This window comes from Pholcus phalangioides, unplaced genomic scaffold (assembly GCF_987345545.1).
Source record: "Pholcus phalangioides strain wild (caught in Gottingen) unplaced genomic scaffold, Ppha-v1.0 ptg000008l_1, whole genome shotgun sequence".
Taxonomy (NCBI): Eukaryota; Metazoa; Arthropoda; class Arachnida; order Araneae; family Pholcidae; genus Pholcus; species Pholcus phalangioides.
Genome location: NW_028301601.1, coordinates 46,874,824 through 46,899,819, shown reverse-complemented (window position 1 = coordinate 46,899,819; position 24,996 = coordinate 46,874,824). Strand labels below are relative to the sequence as shown.

Sequence of the window (24,996 nt, the reverse complement as noted above, 5' to 3'; positions counted from 1 at the left end):
TGTTCCGATTTTTCCATCACTGGTCGTTTAGAACTCCTAAAACTCTCACTGAAACATCTTTGAAAAGCTTGTAATTTTTTCCGCTAGAGTTCAATCGCCTCTCGTAAACAGGAAGCAGACAGCAGCTTTTTCATTTTTCAACGACCATGAAACGCACTCCACCGTGCGAACAAAATTCAAATATTTGATCAATCACAAAAAATATCTTGTTCCAAAAGTTCGTGACATGAAATGAGAAACGCTGCGTGATTGGTTCTCATCCGTCAGACGGTCAAGAGCACACGATCCGGAGTTTGAATGAACCCATAACCGTGCGATGAGGCAAGAGGTTCTGGATTTTTCGCTGGAGAGCCGTGGATGAGAGGCAGTTATGACATAAAATGCATTATAACTATATTAATTCGGTTAATTAACATTTTCGATTAACTTGAAATATTTATTATCTCATTTAAAGCCATTATGTCCCAAGATGAGAGAGGAGCAGCCTCCGTTAAAGTGAGTATATCATTTAAAATGTCCAACACCCAGATTTTTGCATTCTAAAAATATATTAATTCAACGTGGGTGGAGAGAATCTTTGTCCAATAATGATCGAGAAATATAAATAGATACATCACTGACCTCACTGATCACACTCCCGGGGCACATGACCAGTTCGCAATCGCTTTATGGCCGTGAGTTTGAGTCACCATCGGTGAAAAAAATTTTTATTGAAATTTTTTATAGCCCCCTTAAGGGGTGATGAATATTGAAGCTTTAAAATATAAAAATGATTAATTCGGATTGATTAATAAATGATTGTTTCGGAAGAAAGATCTAAATAAAGATCTATGGTCATGCAATTCCTATAAATGGTGATCAAATGGTTGATCATGCATTTTGTAGTGTTTCATATAGCTGTTGATTCATGGTTGTTTTTTTTTTTTGTGAGTTATGTTGTTTTTTATTCACTGGTGTTTTTCAAATTTTGATGTATGTGATCAGGTAAGTCAGTATTGGTGATCCATTACATATTGGTTGAGCAATTTTCAAAATGGCAGCCATTGGGGAATGCAGTCATCATTTTTTTTTTTTTTAATCATTTTCACTAGAGCCATTTTTATTCAAAAATGTAAAGAAAAACTAAGTAAAACTCTTGAGACTGTACTATTACCCTTAAATTTTGTGACTTCCTTGACTCGGTCTCATTCTCACTAACCCCACTTTATCATTATATTTAACTAGTATCATTCTCAGCCACCCAAGCTACTCCTGGGAATGGTCAAGCTTACCAGCAGTTGGTATTTAAATAAAAAAAAAACTTAATACCTCAGAACAACAATGTTCTTAGTTGTGTAATTATTCACTTATTTTGAAGTAATGAAAAAGGGATAAAATTACAAATGTGACAGTCAAGTACAATAAAACCTCTTGGATGCTGTCACCCATCTTTTACTGCCAAATAATTTCTGTAATATAAAATATGCATTTTAAACGCCTGATTGATGGTCACCCCCTCTTTTTTTTTGTCCCACCAGTGTCTAAAAAAAAGTTATTATTTTCTCACTAAATAACAAGGCTGGATAAATCCTAGTCGCCATGGTAAGTAAAAAATTGGTATTGGTGCCTAAAATTTTCTTTGTGTAGCTAATTAAATTCCAGTCTGAAAGCAGCACAAAACGTTTGGAATTTATTGCAGTATATCTGCAAACATAAAAAAAAAGGTTCATCATGTCCTGAAAAAGTCAAAAGAAGCATTATTTTGAACCTTTTTTTCTGGGGAAAAATTTTTTGTGGTGCTTTGTTTTTTTTATATTTGTCCCGTCCTGAAATACAGTTGTTGGCAGATATCATTGAATCGCAAGTGGTAAGGTTATTCTGCAAGTAAAGCTCCTCCTGAGCCAGACCTGTTTCTTGCATGGGCAAATGGGGCACTTGCCTAGGATTTTTAATTTGGCTGCTTTTTGTATCATAGGCATTAGTCTCTTTCTCTCCCCCCCCCCCCCTTCACTGTCTCAAAGCACACTATATAAGGTAGGGCCATGATTGGGATTTTTGTTGGGTGCAAACATGATTCCCCCCCCCCCCCACTACTACCACTGAACCATAAATGCACTAATCCATTCTTCAGCTGAACTTCTAATGAATTGGTACGTGTTGGAATGTGTGTGTATGTGTTGTGAATTTACATGAAGTTTTTTCTATGTAAATGCTTGTTATGTGTAGTGTGGCTGTTTTTCTAACTATGAGTGAAGTGTAATGATTGAATAATTTTATTGTTGTAGGCCTGTTGCTCTCTGTGGAGAGACTTTTTAACAGAGATTAGCTCATATTCATGCGCCTCGAAATTGGAAATCACGGAAAACTAACTTCAACCAACCACCACTCTAGTGACAGGGGTTGCGAGTCTGTCACTGTGCCCCCCCCCCCCCACCACCACCACCACTGAAAAATTTGATTTTATAATGGTGTTTTTGTTTCCACTTGTTGCCCCCCCCCCTTAAATTTTATTGCCTCAAGTTCTGGCCCTGTATAATGGGACCCCAAAAATTTATATTTGCCCAAACTTATGAGAAGCAAGCCTTGTTTTGAGGCAGAATTTATTGCTTTGTTCTGCAAGCATTTCTCGGCTCACTGGAACTGTAAAATTCACAGTAAAAATTCCTTCAACAGTGTTTTCTACACTTTTTAGAGATTACGGCTTCTGAGACTTTTTGACCTATGACACCCCTCTCCTTTCTCTAATCAATGCTTCTCTGCACCTCTCCAATGTAGTCTAACAAAGAACCACTTCGAAAAATCTTCGTCGGGACGGTCGCTTTGTTTCACCTGTAATAGAGGTCGGTGGTGCACAGTTTGAGAATCCCTGTTATAGTTCTGCAACAACACTGATTGTTTTGGAACTATATCAGAGTTTTTAACATATTCTGCTTTGGTGATTCCACAATGCATAGATGCTGGAACTGTACGGCTCAAAGCAAAGGCATATTCATGAAATCGCTGAGCACGCTAGGCCATAGTACCACGATGGCAATTGATGGTCAAGAACAACAAATTATAACTTGAGAAGGGCAAAATTTATTGAGCCACAGGCACCAAAGCTGTTAATTTTTCTCTGGCTACTTCTATCTGTGTTAAGGGCAGCGCTTGACAAATTAAAAAAAAAAATTGGTGCTAGCTAAACTTCTTGAAGCCAAGCATGGTTTATTGCTCAAAGAAAAATGGTTCTAAGTAATCTTTGCAACTTTCCTGAACTTGATAGCCTCTTTTTCTAGTCTGCATTGTGACCTGGCTCCTGGAGGACCACTGTCAAGCCGTGATTAAGGGGCGTAAATTTTGTCAGGGGAGCTAAGCCCCTCTGGTTAAGAATGAAAATAGTGTTCAGATCCCAGGACTGGGTTGGATTTTTTCCATTCAATTACCATTTTTACCAACAAGCATTAAAACCGGCAATTTTTTTCATTGTAAATCGAGCATTTATCATCTTTGCTTCAAAATAGACAGGTGACAGCACCAGCAGAACACAAAATAAGTGGGATTCTGACATTATAAATACATGGTCATTTATACATACACACACAGAACACTCATTTTGGCATGTACCAATTCTATAGGGTGCATGTATGGTTAATTAGTAGAGTAGTGTAAATCACACAAGATGTCCCAAAACTCTGCTGCCAAAATGAGAAATAGTAATAAACATCAAGACTATTTTTTGCAATGGAACCTAGGGTCTAACTGTTTAGCACATGTTATCATACGATTTAGGCCACTACTACTTCACCGCACATCAACTCCCGCCATATCACTGCTGTTAATAAGTTTGGTTGGGAATGAAAGTGCCATCTATATCTGTGGTCAATTTAGGCCACTGGCACCAAGGAAATAGTACCCTCTTCTCACATATTACTGTTGTAAATATATTTAATTGCCTACAAAAGGAAAAGAATTCTCCCCTGTCGCATTTGTGTGAAATTTCAGTCTCTCTCCTCATAGTTTCTTAGAAGTTTCTATGTAAAATCATTTTTTTAATCAGTCCCCCCCCCCCCCCCACCCCAATTGTTTTTTTAGGTGGAGTTCAGTGTTGATATGACATGTCAGTCATGTGGTGCTTCTGTGGAGAAAGTATTGAAGGATCTGGCTGGGGTAAAAACATTCAACATAGATGTTGGTGCGCAAACTGTTGTGGTAGAGTCCAGTCTTCCTTCAGAAATGTTACGGGAAGTCATTGAAAGCACTGGAAAAAGAGCAGTTCTAAAGGGTATTGGATCAAGTAGAGGTATAAATATTCAGTACTAGAGAGTTTCATGCATGCTGTATTCCATATCTGTAACTGGGCTTGATGAATCACAAAAAAAAAACTAGATTCTAGTCAAATTTTTTAGGAGAGCATATTTTTTTCCTAAGAAAAATGTTTCTTCGGACTTGTACAAGATGTAGTTACCCTTTTTCTGTGTCAATAGCTACGCCATATAAATTTTAAAAAAATTTTATTCTCAGACACTAATTTATTACTTACACATAGAAAATTTTATGTCGCTATGGCAATCTTTCACCCAAGATCTATAATGTATGAAACTTAATACAATGGATAGTCAAATTTATTTGTTGTGGAAAGGTTTAAAAAATATTAATTTTCTTTGATTCAATGAATTTTATCCATATTCATTGGAAAAGTAATGCAATGAATAATAAACACTGTGGAACCATTTTTTTTTCAAATCCTATTATACTGTTGTATTGTTTCTTCTGACATTTACTGTGCAACAAAGGTTTCACTGTAATTCTTCATGCTATGTCAAAACACTGATTAGATTCAAAGAATTTCAAAAATGATAAGATAATCCAGAGTGGTTCTCAAAGTGTGACATTGCACCCGTGTGTCACTGTGAGCTGTCGATATTGATATGTTCTGGATCTGTGCTTTGAAGACTATTGTGGGGGAAGCTGCAGATAGATTCCAGCCAGAAGGAAATGGGACCCTGTGGGTGAAAAAGGGTGGAGAACCACTGGGATAATCTACAGCTCTGTTAATCCCTTTTACCCAAAGTAGTTTATTTTTACCAATCTGCTAAACATTGAAACTTGATGAAATTTTATTTTGTTTCTGGAATGTGCTTTCTGGGGTGAATTGTTTATATTGAGTGAGTACTTTCTTATTCTTGCACTCATCGAAATAAATGTTTTTGTGAACCGCAGACTAATCAAACTGAGTTCTGCAATTGTAGATAGTCTTATGTTCAGCTGTATGTAACCATGTCCAAAACATTTTCACATTAGAAGAAGCTGTAGGATATTTAGAAACTTTTAGAGATATATACAGTCAAATCCCATTTTAACTGTTATAACGAAAATTTTGTTATAATGAACACTTTTCTAATTCCCCAGATAAGTTTGCATAGGAACAATAGTAGGCCTATTCTTTACATCGAAATTTCATTATAACAAAGTGATTTCTTAGATCTCTTGGCGTTTGTTATGATGGGTATATAAATAGTGACAACAGTTCCAGCTGTATATGAAATGCTGGAATACCTAGATTTATTTTGCAACAACGAGGATGAGGTACTAGAAACTCCCGAAACATAGTCTTCAAAAAATGTGGAACAGAAAAAGTGCAACACTCATGTGAACGTTTCAAGAAAAGACAAGACAGTTTTGAGCAATCTAAACAAAACGTTGCATGGGATAAAAAAAAATTCTTCCTTGAATCCGATCTAAACCTCAGCTCTGGATTCCATTGGAAAAGATTTGCTATATGACCATTAGGCCTTATAGCATATTGGAAAATTCATTGAGTTGCAAGAAACTGATCTTATTTTGCATTTGGAATTCCAAAGAGAAGTGACAATGAACCATTTACGAATGAAGGTGTTAATTATTCATCCAGGTCTACGTTGTCAACTGAAAAAAGATGTCTGGTCATTTGATGGTCATTATATTGTGTCTGCGACGCAAGGACAGGGTGCCATTTGCAGAAAAACACTACTACCAATCTGACAAATGAGTCCATCAAAGATGTTTTCCTATGTTTATCACAACGCGGACATTGGAAAAAAATTTTCTGCACACATTTTTATATTTAAAAAATCAGTATGTGTCCCGAATTTATAGTAGAAAATAGAATATTTTGTGATAACTGCACTCCAAAAATTAAAAATTGTGGGAATATAGGCGATACCAGTTTCCATTTTCACACCTCTCCCAAGTGCTAATGCTCCATTTGTGAAACATTGTGAAAAACAAAGAAAGTTTTTTCTTCAAATTTCAAAGTTGATCTATGTATAGACATGCAAAAGGACCCTGAATTCCAAATTTCGTAACAATGAGCGATTTTGTTCATAGTTTGGCCTTTAAACAGTTGTTTTCCATCTATCACCTAGTGCTAAAGGGTTTTAAAGATAAGAAAAATGTGATTGCAAGTTTAGAAATGTTGATTGGGAAAAGTAGCTATCTTCTCATTACTTTCAAGATCTAAAATGTATTTATACCATGGTTTTTTTTTACTCTTGTATGTTTTGTTGCATTTATTTCCTAATCGATATGAATGGTTATTTGATATTTTCTTTACAGGAAACATGAATCTTGGATCTGCAGTTGCAGAGATCTGCAGTTCTTCTGATATATTTGGTGTCGTCAGGTTCCATCAGAAAGACAATGAAACTTGTGTCATTGATGGTACAATGGATGGTCTTCCACCTGGCGATCATGGCTTGCATATACATGAATATGGGGATATCTCAGATGGACCAAATGGGTAATTCTTCAATTGTCGTGAAATACAGTGTTATATTCTGCATGTTTGTATTTTCAATTCGTTTCAACAATTAAATCCATGAAATTAAGAGTGGGAATCATTCAGTTGGGGATTAATAATTTGCCTACTTTTTAGCTCAAACTGAGAAAATTCTAGTTTTGGTATACAGAAATGATGTGACTCTGCTATTTATAATATGTTGTTCATAAAAAAAATTGCTAGCTTGCAAGAGCTATTCTGCATGATGAAATTGTTTCAAATGAGATGATGACATATTTCAAAATCAATTATTTAATTTTCATAAATTTATTTTATCAGTTTAGGTGAACATTATAATCCATCAAACTCCAGTCATGGCGGTCGTCTCTCTGAACAAAGGGTAATTATAGCTTTTATCTCGCTTAAAATCAACTTGTCTATTTTTAATTGCCTTGCAAGTTTTTTTTCCTGTAAATATCTAGTGACACCTCATGCTCAACATCTTCTAACAATTGAATATCCTGTTCACATAAATCTAAGAAATTAGATTCACTCATATAAAATTTTTAAGTTGCTTACAATCAGAAGAAATGGTTATAGCATGCAGTTGAGTGTTGTGCAAGAACATAAAACAAGCACAGCTCTGACAACATAAATATTTCAGGGCCATGTATACATCCAGAACATGCATTCTGGGATGTACCAATTCGTTAGAAATTCTCCAGAGGAATGTTTGAGATGCCTAGAGTTTTGGAGCAAGAATTCCTATCCGTCTATTCTTTTGGAATTTTTTACAATTTCCCGTTCCCAAATTCCAAGAAAACTTCCAGAGAATTCGGGATAAATACTGTTGCAACACAGTAATACTTGTAATGGAATATAAAAAAATTTCAAAGTCAATGGGAAATATTCGTTGGGAAATTAATCTTGCGCTTGGAAAAGAAATGGAGGAAAGAAAGATACATAGGTGGGGGGGGGGGGAGGAGGTCTTCCACTCTCTGATTCTAAAAACTGTACAAGTAACTTTGGGCCTACTATAAAATCCTAATACTGAGAGAACACTATTCAAAGAGCCTGAAGCATAAAGTCCCTCTTCCACTTTAGGACCCTGTTTAGGAAACACCACAGATGAACATGAGATCCGAAAAGAAGTATTGCGTTTTAAGTAGAAAGAGTTGGTAGACATTCTCTTAGAAAGCACATAGCAGGTTAAGATTTGGGTTTTTGTGATTTCTTCGATTAATTTTTTCCTATGGCATGACAATGACAGGCTTTTTTGCCATTGTAAGTAGCAAGTATATGTAATGTGATGAAAACACTGCTAATTAATAGCATTATCTCAATATTGAGGAAAATGAACAGTGCCCTTTACCTTTGGTATACAAATTTAGAAGGTGAAATGTCATTTGATAACTAGGAAAATTAGAGAAAATTCTCTCCCAAAGAAATTTTAAATTACTAACCTTGAAAAAACTTGAATCAATAGAAGTTGAGATATCTGACTACGTTTTAAAACCTCATTTTGTAAGAAAATGTTTTTTCCTTCATTTTTTATGAAAGCTCCATTTTTTTGTGATTCTAAATCAGGCCTTGTTTTGTTGATATGGCACTTAAAACAAAAGTTACGTTCACTTTAGAGTTGCATTTTTGCATCACGTAATCGGAGTGAAAATTTTAGCCGTTTTATAAATGTCAAAAATAAAATTTTACTGGAGTTTGAAAAATTTCCGAAAATCTATTGGTTGTATCATTGAAAAATTTTGATTAAATTTTGTCATTTATTGTTAAGGGTTGCAAACCAAAATGTAGGGTGTATTAAATGTATTTGTTTAATTGTGGGTGTGCACAGTGTTTTATATGTACACGATATGTTGAGCGACATTTCAATAAATTCCCACATTCATCAGTTGAGTGAAGTGACTCTTTTGCCAAAATTTAGGATTCAAGTCAAGTGAAAATGCTGCAAGTTGAAGTTATGTGGTGCATAAATTAAATATTTTAACATTAAAAAGTATGGAAAATAATTGAGGTCAAACTGAGAAAGTATTAATGAATGAGAAAGTATTATAAATTAAGACTTGTATAAACAAAGTTCCACTGTAAATAAATTTCTCAAATTCTCTGGGAATACAATTACCCGTTTCCAATGGCTTCAAAATGTGAGTTCGGAAACCCTAACAAGGTACATGTACGGTTAAGTAGTTTAATGCTATGGAAATCACTCAGTTTATAAAAAATATCAATAGTTTAATTTAGATGCCACCAACAATGCCCAAATGGGCTGTGATATGGGGGTCGTGAGAGGGAGCAATGTTCCCCCAAACATCAAGTGTGTGCAGATGATCGAAAAGATGTGTATACACCGTAATAAAACTGACTTGCGTCACTGCATTTGTCATCTCGTCTTAAAAAAGGGCTTTTTTCTCTCAAAATTTATTTTGAATATAATTTGAAGGTTTTTTTCATGTCGTGCTCTTTGGGGGAATGTTTTCTTGAGTCCCATAAATAGAATAGAAAGAAAATGTTCAAATTTACATCAATTCTCCCGAGGAGGCTGGAGCATTATCATTGGGAAAGTTTACCTCGACTTGTCTTTTTTTGGCTTATGTCTCAATATGTGGAATGAATTACTGTCATAAGTCAGGATATCATTAGGCTATGTATCATTCCTCTCATGGTAGAAATATGAATGTACAAATTTTCTTTTTTTATTCAACTGGTTGGATTCTTTATTTTGCTCTCAGTTTTGCCTGAAATGTGAATGTGTATCCCTGTTGAAACGTGTTGCAAAACATTTTAAGGAAAATAACTTCCATAGAGTAACACATACCTTCCAACTTTCCGGATTTAGGCGGGAGACTCTGGATTTTTCACCCTTTCCCTCGCTCTCCGGATTTTGGCAGAAAATTTGATTTTACGTGTGCTTTCACATTGTCGTGACGCCAATGGCTGCTGTCACTGTTAGGGAAAACACCCATATAGGACAGCCGTGGTCATTTCCATCTAGCAGTCGTAAAAAAGTCTTGGTGACTGCATTTAAGCAACTGGCAAAGACGTGACTTTGTTTACATAGCATTTATCAGCAGTCATTTATCAGGGGCCTGACCTTGGTTGCCAAAATCCTTTATATTCGTTATTGTATTCCATTTACAGTCGTGTGGTAAACAAAAGGTTTTTCGTCTGCAGCTTTGTATTTTGAAATTTTTTAAATTGTTTCCTCCGATTAAATATGTCTTCAGAAAAAAAATAAAACTATATAAAGCTAAAATATAAAACTTTTAAGAGTTGATATCCCCAAGATTATCAATCACTGATAGCATCCACAATAGGAAACACTTATGTTTTATTAACAGTATAATGTAGATGTGATTTCTCTCCATGGAATTATATTCTGCTTGGGGGGGGGGGGGGAGAAGGGAACTTTTTCTTGATTTTTAAAAAAAAAAATTTGATCTGACCTCACGTCAGGTCTGAAAAACCTGATTTCACGTCAAGTTTCACTACACGTACACGCAAATTCCCGCATGTACGATTGGGGGTTCCGCGGGGGGGGGGGGGTGTGGGGGGGGTGCATGTGTGGTGTAGCAGTAGTAGGTAGGACCTCCAAAAAATGGCTCAGGGATCCATGATGTTCTTAAGTCAGCCACCTCGTTGGGCAATTTGCCTGTTGTGGCGTTGTATTTGTATTTGAATCTATGAGTGGTGGGGTGGGGGGTACCCCTCTCGGGAAAATCTCCAGATTTCTCCAAATTGCCAACTCTGGAAGTTGGCACGTCTGGTAACATGAGTGAAGTAAACATTCAAACATCGTTTAACCTTTGTTTTATCCCTTCAAGAGCATGCACATTCTTGCTTGTAGCATAAGGGGGTGGGGTGATGTGTATAGACATCTTTCTTCCCCCCTCCCCACACACACACACACACACACAGACTCCCCCTTCAATTCACTATACACACCCTCTGTAATCCCCTAGTCTATTATATTTAGTGAAACAATAGCATTATTGTTATAAACTTGAGGTGGACATTCTTCCCCTCCAATTCACTATACACACCCTCTGTGATCCCCTAATCTGTATGAGAAGAATGCACACCTCAAGCTTATACCAATAATACTATTGTTTCACTGAATAGGGGTGATGGGGAAACACACCTATTGTCCCCCCTTTCACTATCTTCAATTCAATCTTTGCTTAAGGCAGATCTGCATTTGATCACACAAAGCATTGGTAGTGTGATTATCTACTAGTTTAAAGAATAACCATTCACATAATAACGTGACTGACCCTTAAACTGCAAATAACTGGAAATATAATTTTCTGCATGCACAAGAATAAAATTTCCTCTTCTGTATCATAAGGAAAATCATTAATAAGTAATTCAGCAGTTCACCAAACTCATCTATTCAAGATGAGAGCAGATTAAGAGTCGAGACTAAAGTTAAGCCGTCAATGAATAATTCATTGACTTTTTTTACTTTACATTGTTTCACTCAATTATTTTCTTTATTTGAAATTATTTAATCTTCTATATCACAGCAATATCGCACTAGTTCATTTTATATGAAATGCCTGCTTTTTTTTTATTATGGTTTTGTGGAAATTTATACTTGTAAGGCATAATTTTTTTTAGCATTATGGAGATCTTGGAAATGTGACGGCTAGTTCCAATGGCCGTGCTAATTTTGTCTTTGAAGATAAAGTGGTGAAAGTATGGGATATTATTGGTCGTTCTCTGGCTATTACAGATGGCAAAGATGATCTTGGACTATGTGATAATCCAAACTCAAAAGTTGATGGTAATTCAGGGAAAAGGTAAAGTGATATTTATTTAATTTATATAAAAATTGCCACGTTTTGAAGACATAAAATTCAATTGGTCAAATGGTCGACACGGTTCGGCTCTTCAATGGAGTGGTCATCAGGACCTCGTGGTCAGAATTCACACGAATGAGTCGTGGAGGGGTGATGTTTACGTCTGGTCGTCCGAAGAGTTCACCTTTGTATTTGCTGCGTCTGAGAGGTCTTTGGATGCGAATTGGGGAGCCATCTGTTGCAAAGTTTTGTCACGACTGAGGTTAATAAAGCCTGTCCAAGCTGATGAAATAGGTGGCGTGTTTCTTCCATCATTAACGAGGAAATTCTGGCATGTTCAGATGAAGTATCCATCGAGAAAATTCAGTTTGGAATTGTGTGTAGCTTTTTTTTAAAAAAAACAAACGCTTTATCAAAATTATGTGAACGTTGCCAACAGTGTTGGGCAATAGCCGAACTATCCGTCTGTCCCTTCTCAACAATTCCGAACTGAATACTGAATTTTCTAAAGGGGTACTTCATCAGAACATGCCAGAATTTCCTCGTTAATGATGGAAGAAACACGCCATCTATTTCGTCAGCTTGGACAGGCTTTATTAACCTCAGTCGTGACAAAACTTTCAACAATTTGCAACATATGGCTCCCCATCCAAAGACCTCTCGGACGCAACAAATACAAAGGCGAACTCTTCGGACGACCAGACGTAAACATCACCCCTCCATGACTCATTCGTGTGAATTCTGGACACACGGTCCTGATGACGGCTCTCCATTGAATAGCCAACGCTTCGACCAATTGAATTTTATTTGTCTTGAAAACGTAATTTTTGTAATGATATTTATTTCGTTTCACATTTACTGTTACTGTAAAGCGGGGGTAAAAATCAACAGATAATCCAAAGACAGTTCCCTGCTACATGGCAATTCGGGGTGATGAAAAATGGTTCAAAAATTTAAAATATTTGGCAAAAGTCAGGGCAAAATTCTGTGAATGGAAAAACGAATTAGTAAAACATTTTGGGCGATCAAGGCTTTGAATTGTATTTCATTCTCAAGAGCTTCTGTCTGAGAAATTATCAAACATTTTGCTGGAAACCCTGAAAGAGTTGATATCAAAATTTTACTTTTAAAACTATACATTTGGTTGTTTTTTAAAAGCAAACTTTCAAATTAAATAGCATGAAGTTTTTTTTAAAGACTTTTAGAAACCTGTGAATTCCTTAGATTAGAAACATGGAATTCTTTTAATACAATGTAAGGAAATTTGGTTGTGTGGGGGAAGTTTTCTTTATGAAATAGGTTATGTACAATGGTTTTTATACTAAATCAAGTTGTATTTAAAGAGCTATGCGAATTTTACTTCAAATAGCTCAAGGGGTTCTCAAACTGAGATGTGGTACCCTGGTGTGCCGCCAACCCTTTGTGAGGGGTGCCACTGATTGATCCTGTCACAGGTTTTTCAAAGAGATTTTGTTAAACTTCTCCGGGGAGCCGCGGATAAACTAGGGAAGGGGGAGACTGAGTGGAAAAAATTTGAAAACCCCTCTGGCTTATAAGCAGGGTTTGTAAATATTGTGATATTTTCAAAAATATGGAAAATATCTGATATTTGGATACATCAATATTTTCAATAGAATAGTCAACATATTGTCGATTTTGTGAATGTTTTCAGGATAACTGCACACTAATAGCTGAAACATATCCCTTTTTTTTTAGAAGACACCAACGAATAAGGCAAATACAAAAAATAATAAAATTCCTAATGCATTTCAACACCAATGGGTGCAGTCTTCAGAGGGAAATGTGTGTGTGTGTTTTTTTTTTTTTTTTTTTTTGCCTTCGTAGAAATCTAAGAAAAAAATATACTAGTGAATGATAATAAATCTACACCCCCGATCGCAACACCATGGCTTAAATTCATTTTGAGCGGGAATTACAAGAAAATTCGAATGGACGAATCGGATAGCACTATTCCGCAAATGTCCAATCAGGACGCTGCATTAGTATCTCACGCAGGCTCACAGCTTCATTCTGACCACAACGTTTGAAGTGAACAGACGTACTTCTTCCGCTGAGCAACCGAGCGTGAAGATTTGGTATTCAACCCAAATGGGAAACTCGGTCAGCAAAACTAGTGGTTAAATTTTTCCTCTGAAGACGGCACCCATTGGTGTTGAAATGCATTAGGACTTTTATTATTTTTTGTGTATTTGCCTTATTCGTTGGTGTCTTCTAAATATTCTTGGGCAAAGTGGATCAACTCTTCTACATATCCCTTTACCTAAAAACATCCTGATATTTTTAAATGTTTTTAACATAACTTTTCGCATTCATCATTGTGATCTGATATTTTCCATAAGCTATTGGAGATTGTAAATGTTTTCACAAATGGCATAAAATATAAAATTTAAAACATTTTCAACTTGACGTCAAGATTTATATTTGATAATTATTAATAAGATATTAATTTTTAAATTCTTTCTCACAAACTAGAAAAGCAGGTTTTGTAAATGATATTCTTGAAAATATCCTATATATTTTCTTGAATGGAAATATCAAACCATCTTTGGCTGAAAATGTCAACTCATCCTCGGCTAAAAATATCAAATTCTTGATCAAAATATCAGCCCATTCTCAACTGAATATTTTTATTTTTGAAAAAATCTGTTTATTTACAGATGAACTAATATATGATTGAAAATATATTTTGAAAATAAATATCAGATATATATTGCAGTATATACAGGGTGATTATAAAAAAAACTATCCCGACATATGGGCCCCTAACTATCATACCATTCACAGAAACTGAATGAAATTTTGGCATAAGGTATTTTGAGGTATGCGCTCAAGAATGATATGGAAAACAACAGTGTCACTCTAACAGTTACAGTGAGAAAATTTCGAAAATATCAAATGGCAAACCAAGTTTTTTGTATTGGAATGTGATCTCCATTGTGAAAAACCCTAAATAGCGTTCGAACGGCAACTGTAGCATGAAAATCACCGGCGGTAGATAGGCTAAAAGTGAGGACAACCAATAAGGACAGAGAAGCAGCATAAAATAAAGCTAAAGCATTTTATTGTGTTTCACAAATTTTCCACATGACCTTGTGGAGGACTAATCAGGCTCGGATCTCAGCCGAAGAAATGGTGTGACGAATGAAACGAACATTAATGCTCTGGTGCACGGCAAAGGCCTTTTTCCTTGCCTAGCTCCGGGCATTTTCGTGCTACAGGTGCCATTCCAACACTATTTAGTGTTTTTCAGTATGGAGATCGCATTCCAATACAAAAAACTTGGTGTTGCCATTTGATATTTTCGAAATTTTCTCACTGTAACCGTAACTGTTGGAGTGACACTGTTGTTTTCCATATCATTCTTGAGCGCGTACCTCAAAATACCTTATGCCAAAATTTCATTCAGTTTCTGTGAATGGTATGATAGTTAGGGGCCCATATGTCATGATAGTTTTTTTATAATCACCCCGTATATATCAATTGATGTAATTGAACTCTAGGCTTAAGCAAGTGTTTCATTTCTTTTTTTCTAAATTTTTGTTCAGCTGATTGGATAGTTTGGTGGACAGCAGCAATGAGTGTCTGTAATGTGTGTGTTATATGTTCAGAGTGTTGCTGCCATCTATCTCCAAATTGAAAGCAGTGTCCAAATTTTTATATTTTGCAAGATTAGTAGGGAACTGTATTGAAGGTAAACTGACTAGCTTGAATTTCTGTTTCTGAAGTTAGGGGACCAAATTTCTGATTAAACTAGGAAAAAACTTCAGTAAACTTTCACTGTGCTGTCCATGAAGATCAAACCAGACCCTTGTGATATGCAGCTATCTTGGCATGCATGTTTGCTTAACAGCTTATTATGCTGTCTGTAGAAGGCAGGATAAAGTAAACGGAGAATAAGAAGGTAGAGATCATCTCAGTGTGGAAGGGATGCAGGGATGCATAGCTTTACTTTTATATACTATAGAATATACTAATTTTTCATCACTGGTTATTTGTCATAATGCTTTGTTTGCTTTTTTCATGTGTTAGGCCTGGTTTGTCCTTGTTAACATGATCATCTGCTATTTCTCCCCCCCCCCCCTACTCAATCCGCAAAAGCTTTCTCCCAAGCACCCTTTGCCTATCGAGCTATTATGCATTAAGCAGATTAAAGATTTCTGAAATTATCCACTGTTTTTACAAGCAATTCCATAAATTTGTCATTTCACATTTGCTTCTCAGGGGGTTTCATACATCATTGCCACACTGCTTTACTTACACTAGAAATCAGCCAAATTAACTAAAATCTTTTCATTTCAGGATATTTTGCTAGTTCAAAAGCTTATGTAATGTGCTGCTTTTGTGATTTAACATTTTCTTTTACATAATTATTTAACCTCCCATACTCATGGATACATACCTTCCATATCAATATTGCACACATGATTCAGAATACATAAACATTTATGACCCAAATATAAATTTTTTTCTGTAGAAACTAGTGATTCAGACTTTGATATACCCAATGATGGAATTTTCTGGATTGTGAATTCTACAGGGCTCCCGCTTGTCTTATTTTTCCAACTTTTTGGTAAAATAACTTACTTTTGTCGTACTTTCTTGGTTTTGTACTAGTTTTCCAATTCTTTTTACCAAATCCTATCAACCAAATTAGTGCAATTGATTTTGATTAAGGAGGGAATCATTGATATATTGCTAAATAATACAACTGTAGTAGATTGCAATTAATGATTCTGCCAAAGCCGAAATAGTCCTTTTTGAAGGTTATTTTTGGTTTGTATGTGGACCATTCGATTCACTGATTTTCCATTTGCTTAGTTTGGAAGTTCAACAAGTAGAGTAGTCATTAAAAACTTCTGTCTGGATGGAAAAAATAATTATTTACTACTTCATTGTCTTGTACAGTAACTAACATTCATCATTCAAAATTATGGTGTACATTTTTAGTATAGGCGAAGCATTAAGCACCATTGAGTGGTGCTTAACAAAGCAGTCAGATACATAGGCCTATTCTAAGTTTGGTGATTCTGATATTATCCAAAAACACTCAGTTGTCTTCTGTATTTTTAAGGCATGCAGAGGCATAAACAATATTTACAATGCTCAGTAAAGAGCTAGAAATGAAAATGCTTCATTTGTCAAAAACAATTACACTGGCATTGTGCACTAAAATTTAAACAAATTCCTTTAAAAAAAAGATGGACAACGCAGTAAAACCATCTGGTCCACCTTATTTACATCAGATCTTGTAATTTACACATTTTGCACTGTGCTTTTGGAAGTGGTCTCAAAAAAGCATTTGTAAAAAAACTTGCGTGTCTTCATAATTTGCTGTGTGCATTATCAATGAGAGTTGACAGACTCCAATAATGGACTGTGGAAGACTCCAAAAAAAAAGAATAATTTATATTGTAAAAGAGAGAAAAAGAATTATCTGTGGCTGCTAATATACACTGTTTTGGCCAAAAATTGTTTTTACAACCAAGTCATTTCTGTCATTTTGCTTTGGCTCGAGTCAATCTTACAGGATACTAAAATAGTGCTGTGAAGAAAAATTAATTAAAAAAAATATTTTTTAGGGATTTTTTTTATTATGCTACTAGCTGTTACCTGCTCCAACATGATTTCTCCATATGATCCCACTCTCTTATGACCCCACTTAGGTGATGAATTTCAATAAACCCCTTTTTAGTTGGTCTTTACGTCATGAAATAAATTTTCTGGCCAAATTCCATGAATATGGCTTCAGAGCAGTTTTGGTTCGCCATGATTTCTTTTACCTTTAGGGGTTGAATTTCAAAAACCTTCTTGGTTGGTCTTCACATTATGAAATAAAAATTCTAACCAAATTTCATGGCTATAGCTTCAGTGGTTTTTGATAGGTGTTATTTCTCTAGGTTACCTTTGAAAACCCCCCTTGGGGGGGGTCGAATTTCGAAAAACCCTTTGTTGGTCTTTGTTAAGGAATAAATGTTCTGAGAAAATTTTTTTGAGAAAAATGAATATATATATATATAGCTTCAGTGGTTTTGGCTTGGCATGATTTCTCTGATACTTTTGAACCCCGTTTTGACCGCTTTAGTGGTATAGAATTTCGTAAAACCCCTTCTTAGTGAGTCTTTACGGCATGAAACAAAACTTTTTACCAAATTTGATATAGCTTCAGTGGTTTCAGCTAGGCAATGATGAATCAGTCAGGAAATGTTATTTTATATATATATAGATGAAATGATTGTTGTCTGGGGGAGGGAGTACCCTCTACTTTTTCTAATTTTTTGAGTGGGAGCCCTGATTTTAGTATCGTTTACATCGCAATATCTTTATTTTGTTTGTCCATCCGTCCTTTTGCTTTTCTTAATTTGTTAATCTTCCTCCCTGCAATATTAGTACTTGTATAAAATAAATTAACATGGTACCGATTAATGTATTCTGCAAAGAATGAAATTATTTTTGTTTGAAAGATAATGCTAGCTTTTAGTAGTTCCATTTGGGTGAAATAGTTCCTAGTGCTCCAGCTTCCATTTGTTAAATGCTCTTCTTTAACTGACTAATAATATTGGTATGCAGTAGCAATTTTCCTCCCAATTTCACATTTAACGAATGTACTTGATGTCTTTTTCTTTTTTTTATGAAATAATTTGCCGAATCATCCCGCTCATCATATTAATAAAACACATTTGTCATGGGCAATGATGACATTGGATGAAAATTTACTGTCTGGGTTTTTTTTTAATTATTCATTCCTCTTAATCTTCTCCATAACCCCTCTTCCCTATTTTTCTTATTGATTAGTATTACTTAAACTCTTATTTTTACTTCTATTTATGTAAAGTTATTTTTCATCTCTGGGATAATGGGAGTCTTAGTTATATAATATTGTTTTGCGGTAGGTATCAAAACCTGGTTAGGTTAGTTTAAAATTGAGGGTAGTTATATACATTTATATTCAACTAGGTTAATTTTTTTAGATTTATTAGGTTATAGGTAAGTTTTAGTTATCAGTTAGTTGTGAGTAATAACTAACGATAATTAGATAAGTCTGACTTTTCAGGGTCAGATGAATGATACTGCTAAGAAAAGAGGTGAGTAATGTACTAATTGTATTTTTTTTCGGTCTTTCGAAAAAATTACAGCTGGATACCTTTTTTCTTCAGATAAGTAAAACTTCATCTGTATTTTACCCTGAGGGTTGGAAGGGTGTTGGGATTAGTTCTCCCCTTTCTTTCCTTTTATTTTTTGTTTTCCAAATGTTGCCGCAGACAGTGTTTTCATCCGTGTGCATGAAGCAGTTTTATGTGCTCTCATGCATTTTTTTTCTGAGCCCAATAACAAAAAAAAAAACTATATATACATACTATCTTGGTACATGTTATCAGGTTTTATTCATAATAATGGCAGCATTAGAATGTTAAATGTATGCTTTCAGATTTTAGCTAGTTGGATTAAAAAAAAAAACAAATGTAAAAAAAAAACAATTTGTGATGGGTAGAACCGTCCGATAATGGCACTTCATGGTGCTAATAAGCTGTGTTAATATTACTGGGCCATAAAAACAATCATTTGATTTTATATAGGCAGTATGTTTCATCAAAGTTATTTCAGTGGAGTTTCATTCATTTTTCTTGTAAATTCATGGTATGGTGGGACCCTCCCTCCACATTATACCATAGATATTGGGTGAAATGGTTTACCCAAGCTATATAACACTAGGAATGAGAATCTATTAAAAATTTTAAATTGATTGACTGCATTCTCTTAATCGGCTCTTATGCAATATCTATAACAGAAGTATTTTTGACAGCTATCCAGTATAATATTGACACTGAAATTTTTTTATATTGTCCACATTTGTAGAATAAAGACAAATACCGAAATTATTTATAATCTCTGCATTTGTTTTTTGGACAAATAGTGGAAATTTTTTCAAAAAATTGTTCTAAACTATCGGTTGTTTGATTCTCTTGACATTTATCTTGTCGGTTTTCCCCTCCCCATAAAATAAATTTAGGTTGGTCACTTGATATGTTTAATTGTTTTCTTGTTCATGCCTTTTAGTTCCTGTGAAAACTAACAAAATCTGTCAGAGGGTGTGGAAACTGTTGTTTACAGTATAAATTTTGTTCTGTCTGAAATCAATTATAATTGATATATGCATCTTATTAAATAGGAATAATAAAACTCTGACAATTTTGATTTTAAATAAAATTCAATTTTCCCACGAATTCTTATTTTTCCCTGACAAAAAAATTAATATTAAAATTTGACAACTAATATGTCGGGGACAGCACTAGAATTGGAAAGTATATGAAAATGCAATAAGTTGACCTCTATCATTGCTGACCAATAGAGGAACTGGACAGATACACATCTCACTCTTTAACTAGTCACCTTTCATGTCACTCTGTGCATAGGTTGTTTCGATTTTTCTGAACAATATTGAAAAGCATCTTCAACTGGTCTGATTGTTGTGTATTTTTTATATTTATCTTTGCGGTGGAACTCAAATCAAAAATCATTCTTTGTATTCTCTGGGTTTTTGACTGATCTTTATCTTAAATTTTCAGTATCGCATGGGCAATCATCGCTCGATCGGCTGGACTATTTGAGAATCCGAAGAGAATGTGCCAATGTGATGGAATCAGCATCTGGGAGGAGCGTGACGTACCTACCGCTGGTGAGAGTAGGAGTGCCCGAACCATATCATGACATGAGCTGATGATGGAGACATCCATCTGAGCAAGAAATTGAAGCAATTTATAAGCAGCCCATGTTCGATACTAATGATTAGTATGAACTTTTTTTTTTTTTTGCGGATTTAATGCATAAAACAGAAAAATGGAAGAAACTCTCGTTTTTATGCAATAAGAAGATGCGTCTTGGGTGTTCATGTGAAACAGCTACTTATTTGTTTTTAATAAGGTACACAAATGAATAATTAATCATGTAAAGGGATTATTACTCTCATATTAATTAACTTTTTTCGTTAATTGTTATTTTTTGTTAAATTGTGTTTTGCTTGTTTATTGGGTTTGTTAGCTAGGTAGATTGTCCAACCTATGACTCTAATATGTCAAGATTCAGATTTATACTTGGACATGTCTTTGGAAACAATATACATGTGATAGAGATGAGAATTCAAAGTTACTACATGAAAACAGATTGAAGTAAAACTAGAGAAAATTCATGATGAGTTTACTATACCTGTGGAAATATTTGTGTTTCCTAAGGATCCTTGAAGTTATGGTGTAGTTTGAGGTGCTGTAACAATAACAACTATATATATCTATCGTTAATAGCCATTTCTTTTGTGGCCACTTTGTATTTATGCAGTTACTTGTGTATTCTCACAAGAATTTTAACTATATACTGGGTTGTCTTAATTAATTTCGCCCCCCCCCCCCTTATTCTTTCGACTTTTATAAGAAAACACTTTTTTTTTTTTTAGTGGTAAAAGCACTGCATTGGATTATCAATAATAAAATATTACGAAACATTGAAGAAATAGTCTAGCTTCGTTGTAATGAGATCCAGAAAGCACTGAAAATGTTTTGTATGAGCTATGTCACAATTATGCCAATAATTCCTATTAAGTGAGTTCATCACAATGCTTGAGCATAATAAATTCTGAAAGAAAGGGGATCTTTACAGATTTTTCTGTCTATCTGACTAGGGATGGGAGTGTTGGCTTACCCATTAAGACGCTGCTGGCTATAGAAATTCTGAAAGTAATTTCTTGTACGAGTGAAGATTTTTTTTCAAATAAGTTCTTTTAATTGTATTTGAATGTGTTTGGTTTAACCCTTAAACTGCAAGAAACTTTGTACAGTATAACCCTTCTTAACAGCAGACACCCCATCTTTTATGGATGAATAATTTTCCCATGTATCATAAAAGTATGCTTTTCAAACCCCTGATTAAGGATCACCTCTTTATTACGGACGAATTTTTGTCCCACCGGTGTCCGAAAAAAGGTTTCACCGTAATTGCAAGAGGTTTTTATTTTAACCCTGTGTGTCACTAATCCATTCACAATTCAACTGCCTAATTAAGTTCATCTATTCACAATGATAGCAGTTTAATGGTTAATGATGTTGAAAATAATTGTATATAGGCTGTACATATATTCTAAAGCTGTGATAGTTAACATTAAAAGTATTTTCCACATGAACTGTTGCAATGCCTGATTTCCTGATTGCTAAATTTTGTATCTTAGCTAGAGATAAAGACTTACAGAATTATGCGCAATAATAACCATCTGTGAGGATTTTGTACCTGTCACATGAATATTATATTACTTATATATACTACATAAGTGATTCATATACTTTTTGAATTGGCCTTAAGTTGTACTTTTTACTATGGTTTGTAAATTTTCTAGATTTTTTAAGCATTAATTGTTTTGACATTTTAAAATATAAGGCATGTTAATTTTTTTTTTTGATCAGTATTCACTGTTGGTCAGGAAAAATTGTGTCAGAAAATGCACATATCAATTTTGTATGAATGTTTTTTTATAGTTTGCTCGCACTGAATTACAAACACCAAATTCTTTGTTGGCAGAGGCAAATTTATGGTTTTGGGATGTTTGGGTTACACAAATTTAGCTGCTCTTCTACTATGTTAGTGTAATTTTCTTGATCACTCATTCTTCAAATTTGTTGTCATGGGCTATAGCCCGCTTAGCCATTGCCTCTGTCTCTCATGCTGGGAAAACCAAGTCACTCATTTGGTCACCTACTGACTTGTTCTCCCGCTCTCTGGGTCACATTTAGTCATTCGCATGTTTACACGTGCTCTAGGTTGCTCTCAAGCCACTCAGATTTTTTTTCCCTCCTAGATTGCTAGGTCACTATCATGCTTACTCACTTTGTTGGCACTCATTGACCTGGTCCCTGCCACTCTTTTGGTTACTCACGTGCTTGCATATTGTTTTGGTCACCCAGATGTTCGCAAACTCTAGGCCACTTATTTGGTTGCGCACTGACCTAGTCCCTCACTGTTGCTAGAGAAGGATTTTTTTTTTTTTTACCTTCCATGAGCCCCCAAAGCAGAATGTTTTTCATTGCTCTGCAACAAGCCTTCTACTAACTGGAAATGTTTTGCAGTTCCCATAATAATATTTTATACATTTTCCTTAAAATTTTTCCAGATTTTGACATTCTGCTTTGGAGCTGTGGGCTATACAAATGTTGCCTCCCTTCCATTCTATTAATTTTCTTGACTGCGCATTCTTAAAATTTGCCCCCCCCCCCCCCGAACTGGCAGCACTGAGCTATAGCCTGTTAAGCCCTCTGTAAATACATCTGTTTGTCCACTTTTAGTATGAAGTTTTTTCTTCTACTAATGATTCTCATTTTTTTATTTGGTGTACGAATAGCTTCTCTAAACAAGTGTCTTAGCGAGTGAGTGATGCACTAAATGCTCTGTCACCTATAGCCATGTCTTTTTCAAAAGGCATTAAATCCTTGAAGCCTCGCATGTTTGAGTGCGGTATTAGACCAGAGTTCAGCTGCATGTTTATTGGTGCTTGCTCAATTGACTCAATTGACTACAGCTGTAGTGATTGTGAGGCAGGCAGTTTCAGTATTCTTCTATTGAAATTTGGAAAGTTAGTTGAAAGTCGGGTGATAGCGATCAGTGTGGATGGCATTGATTTTTTTTTTTTTCTAATTTGATATGCGTGTTGACGTTTTTTATAGTTTATTGAAAATTATTCAATGCCATATTTAATCGGTATCATTACATATTATGTGTTATAAATATGGTTCATGCATTGTATGTACATAAAAATTTCAATGTATAATATGCTCCATGATATGCATACTATATATGATACACGTATAGAAAGAGGTTGCAAAGAAGTTTTTCCGCTTATAGTGTAGATCAAAAAGTAGAAATGAATTGAGAATTTGCAAAGGCTTTAGTCTTGTGGATGTTGATGGGGGGAGGAATTATGGCTTTGATTCTTGGATCTGCATTTATATTCTAGCTGGAATGTCACTATTCGGTGCTTGTACAGCAAATGTTGGAGGATTGTCATAATGGTAACAGTATTAAATATCTTTTTTTTTTCTTCTGCGAAGATTTTTGTTGAAATTGCACATTTTATTATTAAGTTTTTGTTATTGATCTAGAAGTTTTTTAAATAAATGTTACTTATACTGCTTTGTTATATATGTCTAATGGAGTTTTATTTGTATATATATTCTTGAAAATAAACTAGGATTTTTATGTTACTAAGGGTCTGTCCCACCAAAATTTGGGTCAATTTTTCAGACCCTTCACAAAATACAAATTAATGAAACATAAATTTGAAATTTCATTCCTTTTGTACAAAATTAACTAGACTGTTTTGTTTCCCACAAAATTATTTACTTTTTTCTAAATTTGTTTTAACTAAATTACTTTGTTACTTGAATAATTGAATTCTTAATTGCACAAAAATGAGCACAGTGTCACAAAAACGGGACCCTATAAAAAAAATGCTGGACAGACACAGAGCCAAGCCTTCATTTTGCCATGTTAATTAAGATACAAATATATTGCTATCAATTTTTAAACATCTCAAGACCTACTAGGATCTGTCCGGCCAAAATTTGGGTCCATTTTCTGGATCCTTTGAAAAATTCTGAACCTGAAATACTCTTCCCAATACTATTCTTAAATACAAATCAGTGAAACCATAAATTTGATATTCCATTTCTTTTGTACGAAATCATTCAGATTGTTTTGCTTTCCTCAAAATCATTTTTCAAATTATAGATCTTTTCACAAAAATAAAAATTTTCACAAAAGCAGAACCCTATAAAAAAATTTCTGGACAAACCTCCGGTTACGTATTTCCTTAAGTCTAACTTGCATTTACACATGAGAAATATATTTGATTATTTATTAATGATTCTAGAATGTACCCAGATAAATGTATTGTTGCGAATTTTGGAGGGAAAAATAATCTGATTGCACAAGTAAATTAACAAGAAAAACTTTATATATATACACACAGGGTGATTATAAAAAAACTATCCCGACATATGGGCCCCTAACTATCGTACCATTCACAGAAACTGAATGAAATTTTGACATAAGGTATTTTGATGTATGCGCTCAAGAATGATATGAAGAACAACTGTGTCACTCTAACAGTTATGGTTACAGTGAGAAAATTTCGAAAATATCAAATGGCAACACCAAGTTTTTTGTATTGGAATGCGATCTCCATACTGAAAAACACTAAATAGCATTGGAACGGCAACTGTAGCATGAAAATCACCGGCGGTAAATAGGCTAAAAGTGAGGACAACCAATAAGGACAGAGAAGCAGCATAAAATAAAGCATTTTATTGTGTTACACAAATTTTCCACATGACCTTGTCTCGAGGACTAATCAGGCTGGGATCTCAGCCGAAGAAACGGTGTGACGAATGAAACGAACATTAATGCTCTGGT

At 34.7% G+C, this 24,996-nt stretch overlaps 1 protein-coding gene across 1 annotated transcript; it reads left to right on the top strand.

The window, feature by feature from the left end:
- Positions 1-300: 300 nt before the first annotated feature.
- Positions 301-23,722, top strand: Ccs (Copper chaperone for superoxide dismutase). Its single transcript, XM_089234811.1, has 6 exons — positions 301-495; positions 4,051-4,258; positions 6,553-6,736; positions 7,055-7,115; positions 11,348-11,529; positions 20,115-23,722. The coding sequence occupies exons 1-6, from the start codon at positions 460-462 to the stop codon at positions 20,254-20,256; spliced, it is 813 nt and encodes a 270-aa protein (XP_089090937.1). The 5' UTR covers positions 301-459; the 3' UTR covers positions 20,257-23,722.
- Positions 23,723-24,996: the final 1,274 nt, after the last annotated feature.

Excerpts from the sequence above, each read along its gene's own strand:
- Ccs (XM_089234811.1), top strand. The coding sequence starts at position 460 with ATGTCCCAAGATGAGAGAGGAGCAGCCTCCGTTAAA. Across the intron at positions 496-4,050 it reads GAGGAGCAGCCTCCGTTAAA|GTGGAGTTCAGTGTTGATAT; the intron begins GTGAGTATATCA and ends TTGTTTTTTTAG. Across the intron at positions 4,259-6,552 it reads GGGTATTGGATCAAGTAGAG|GAAACATGAATCTTGGATCT; the intron begins GTATAAATATTC and ends TTTTCTTTACAG.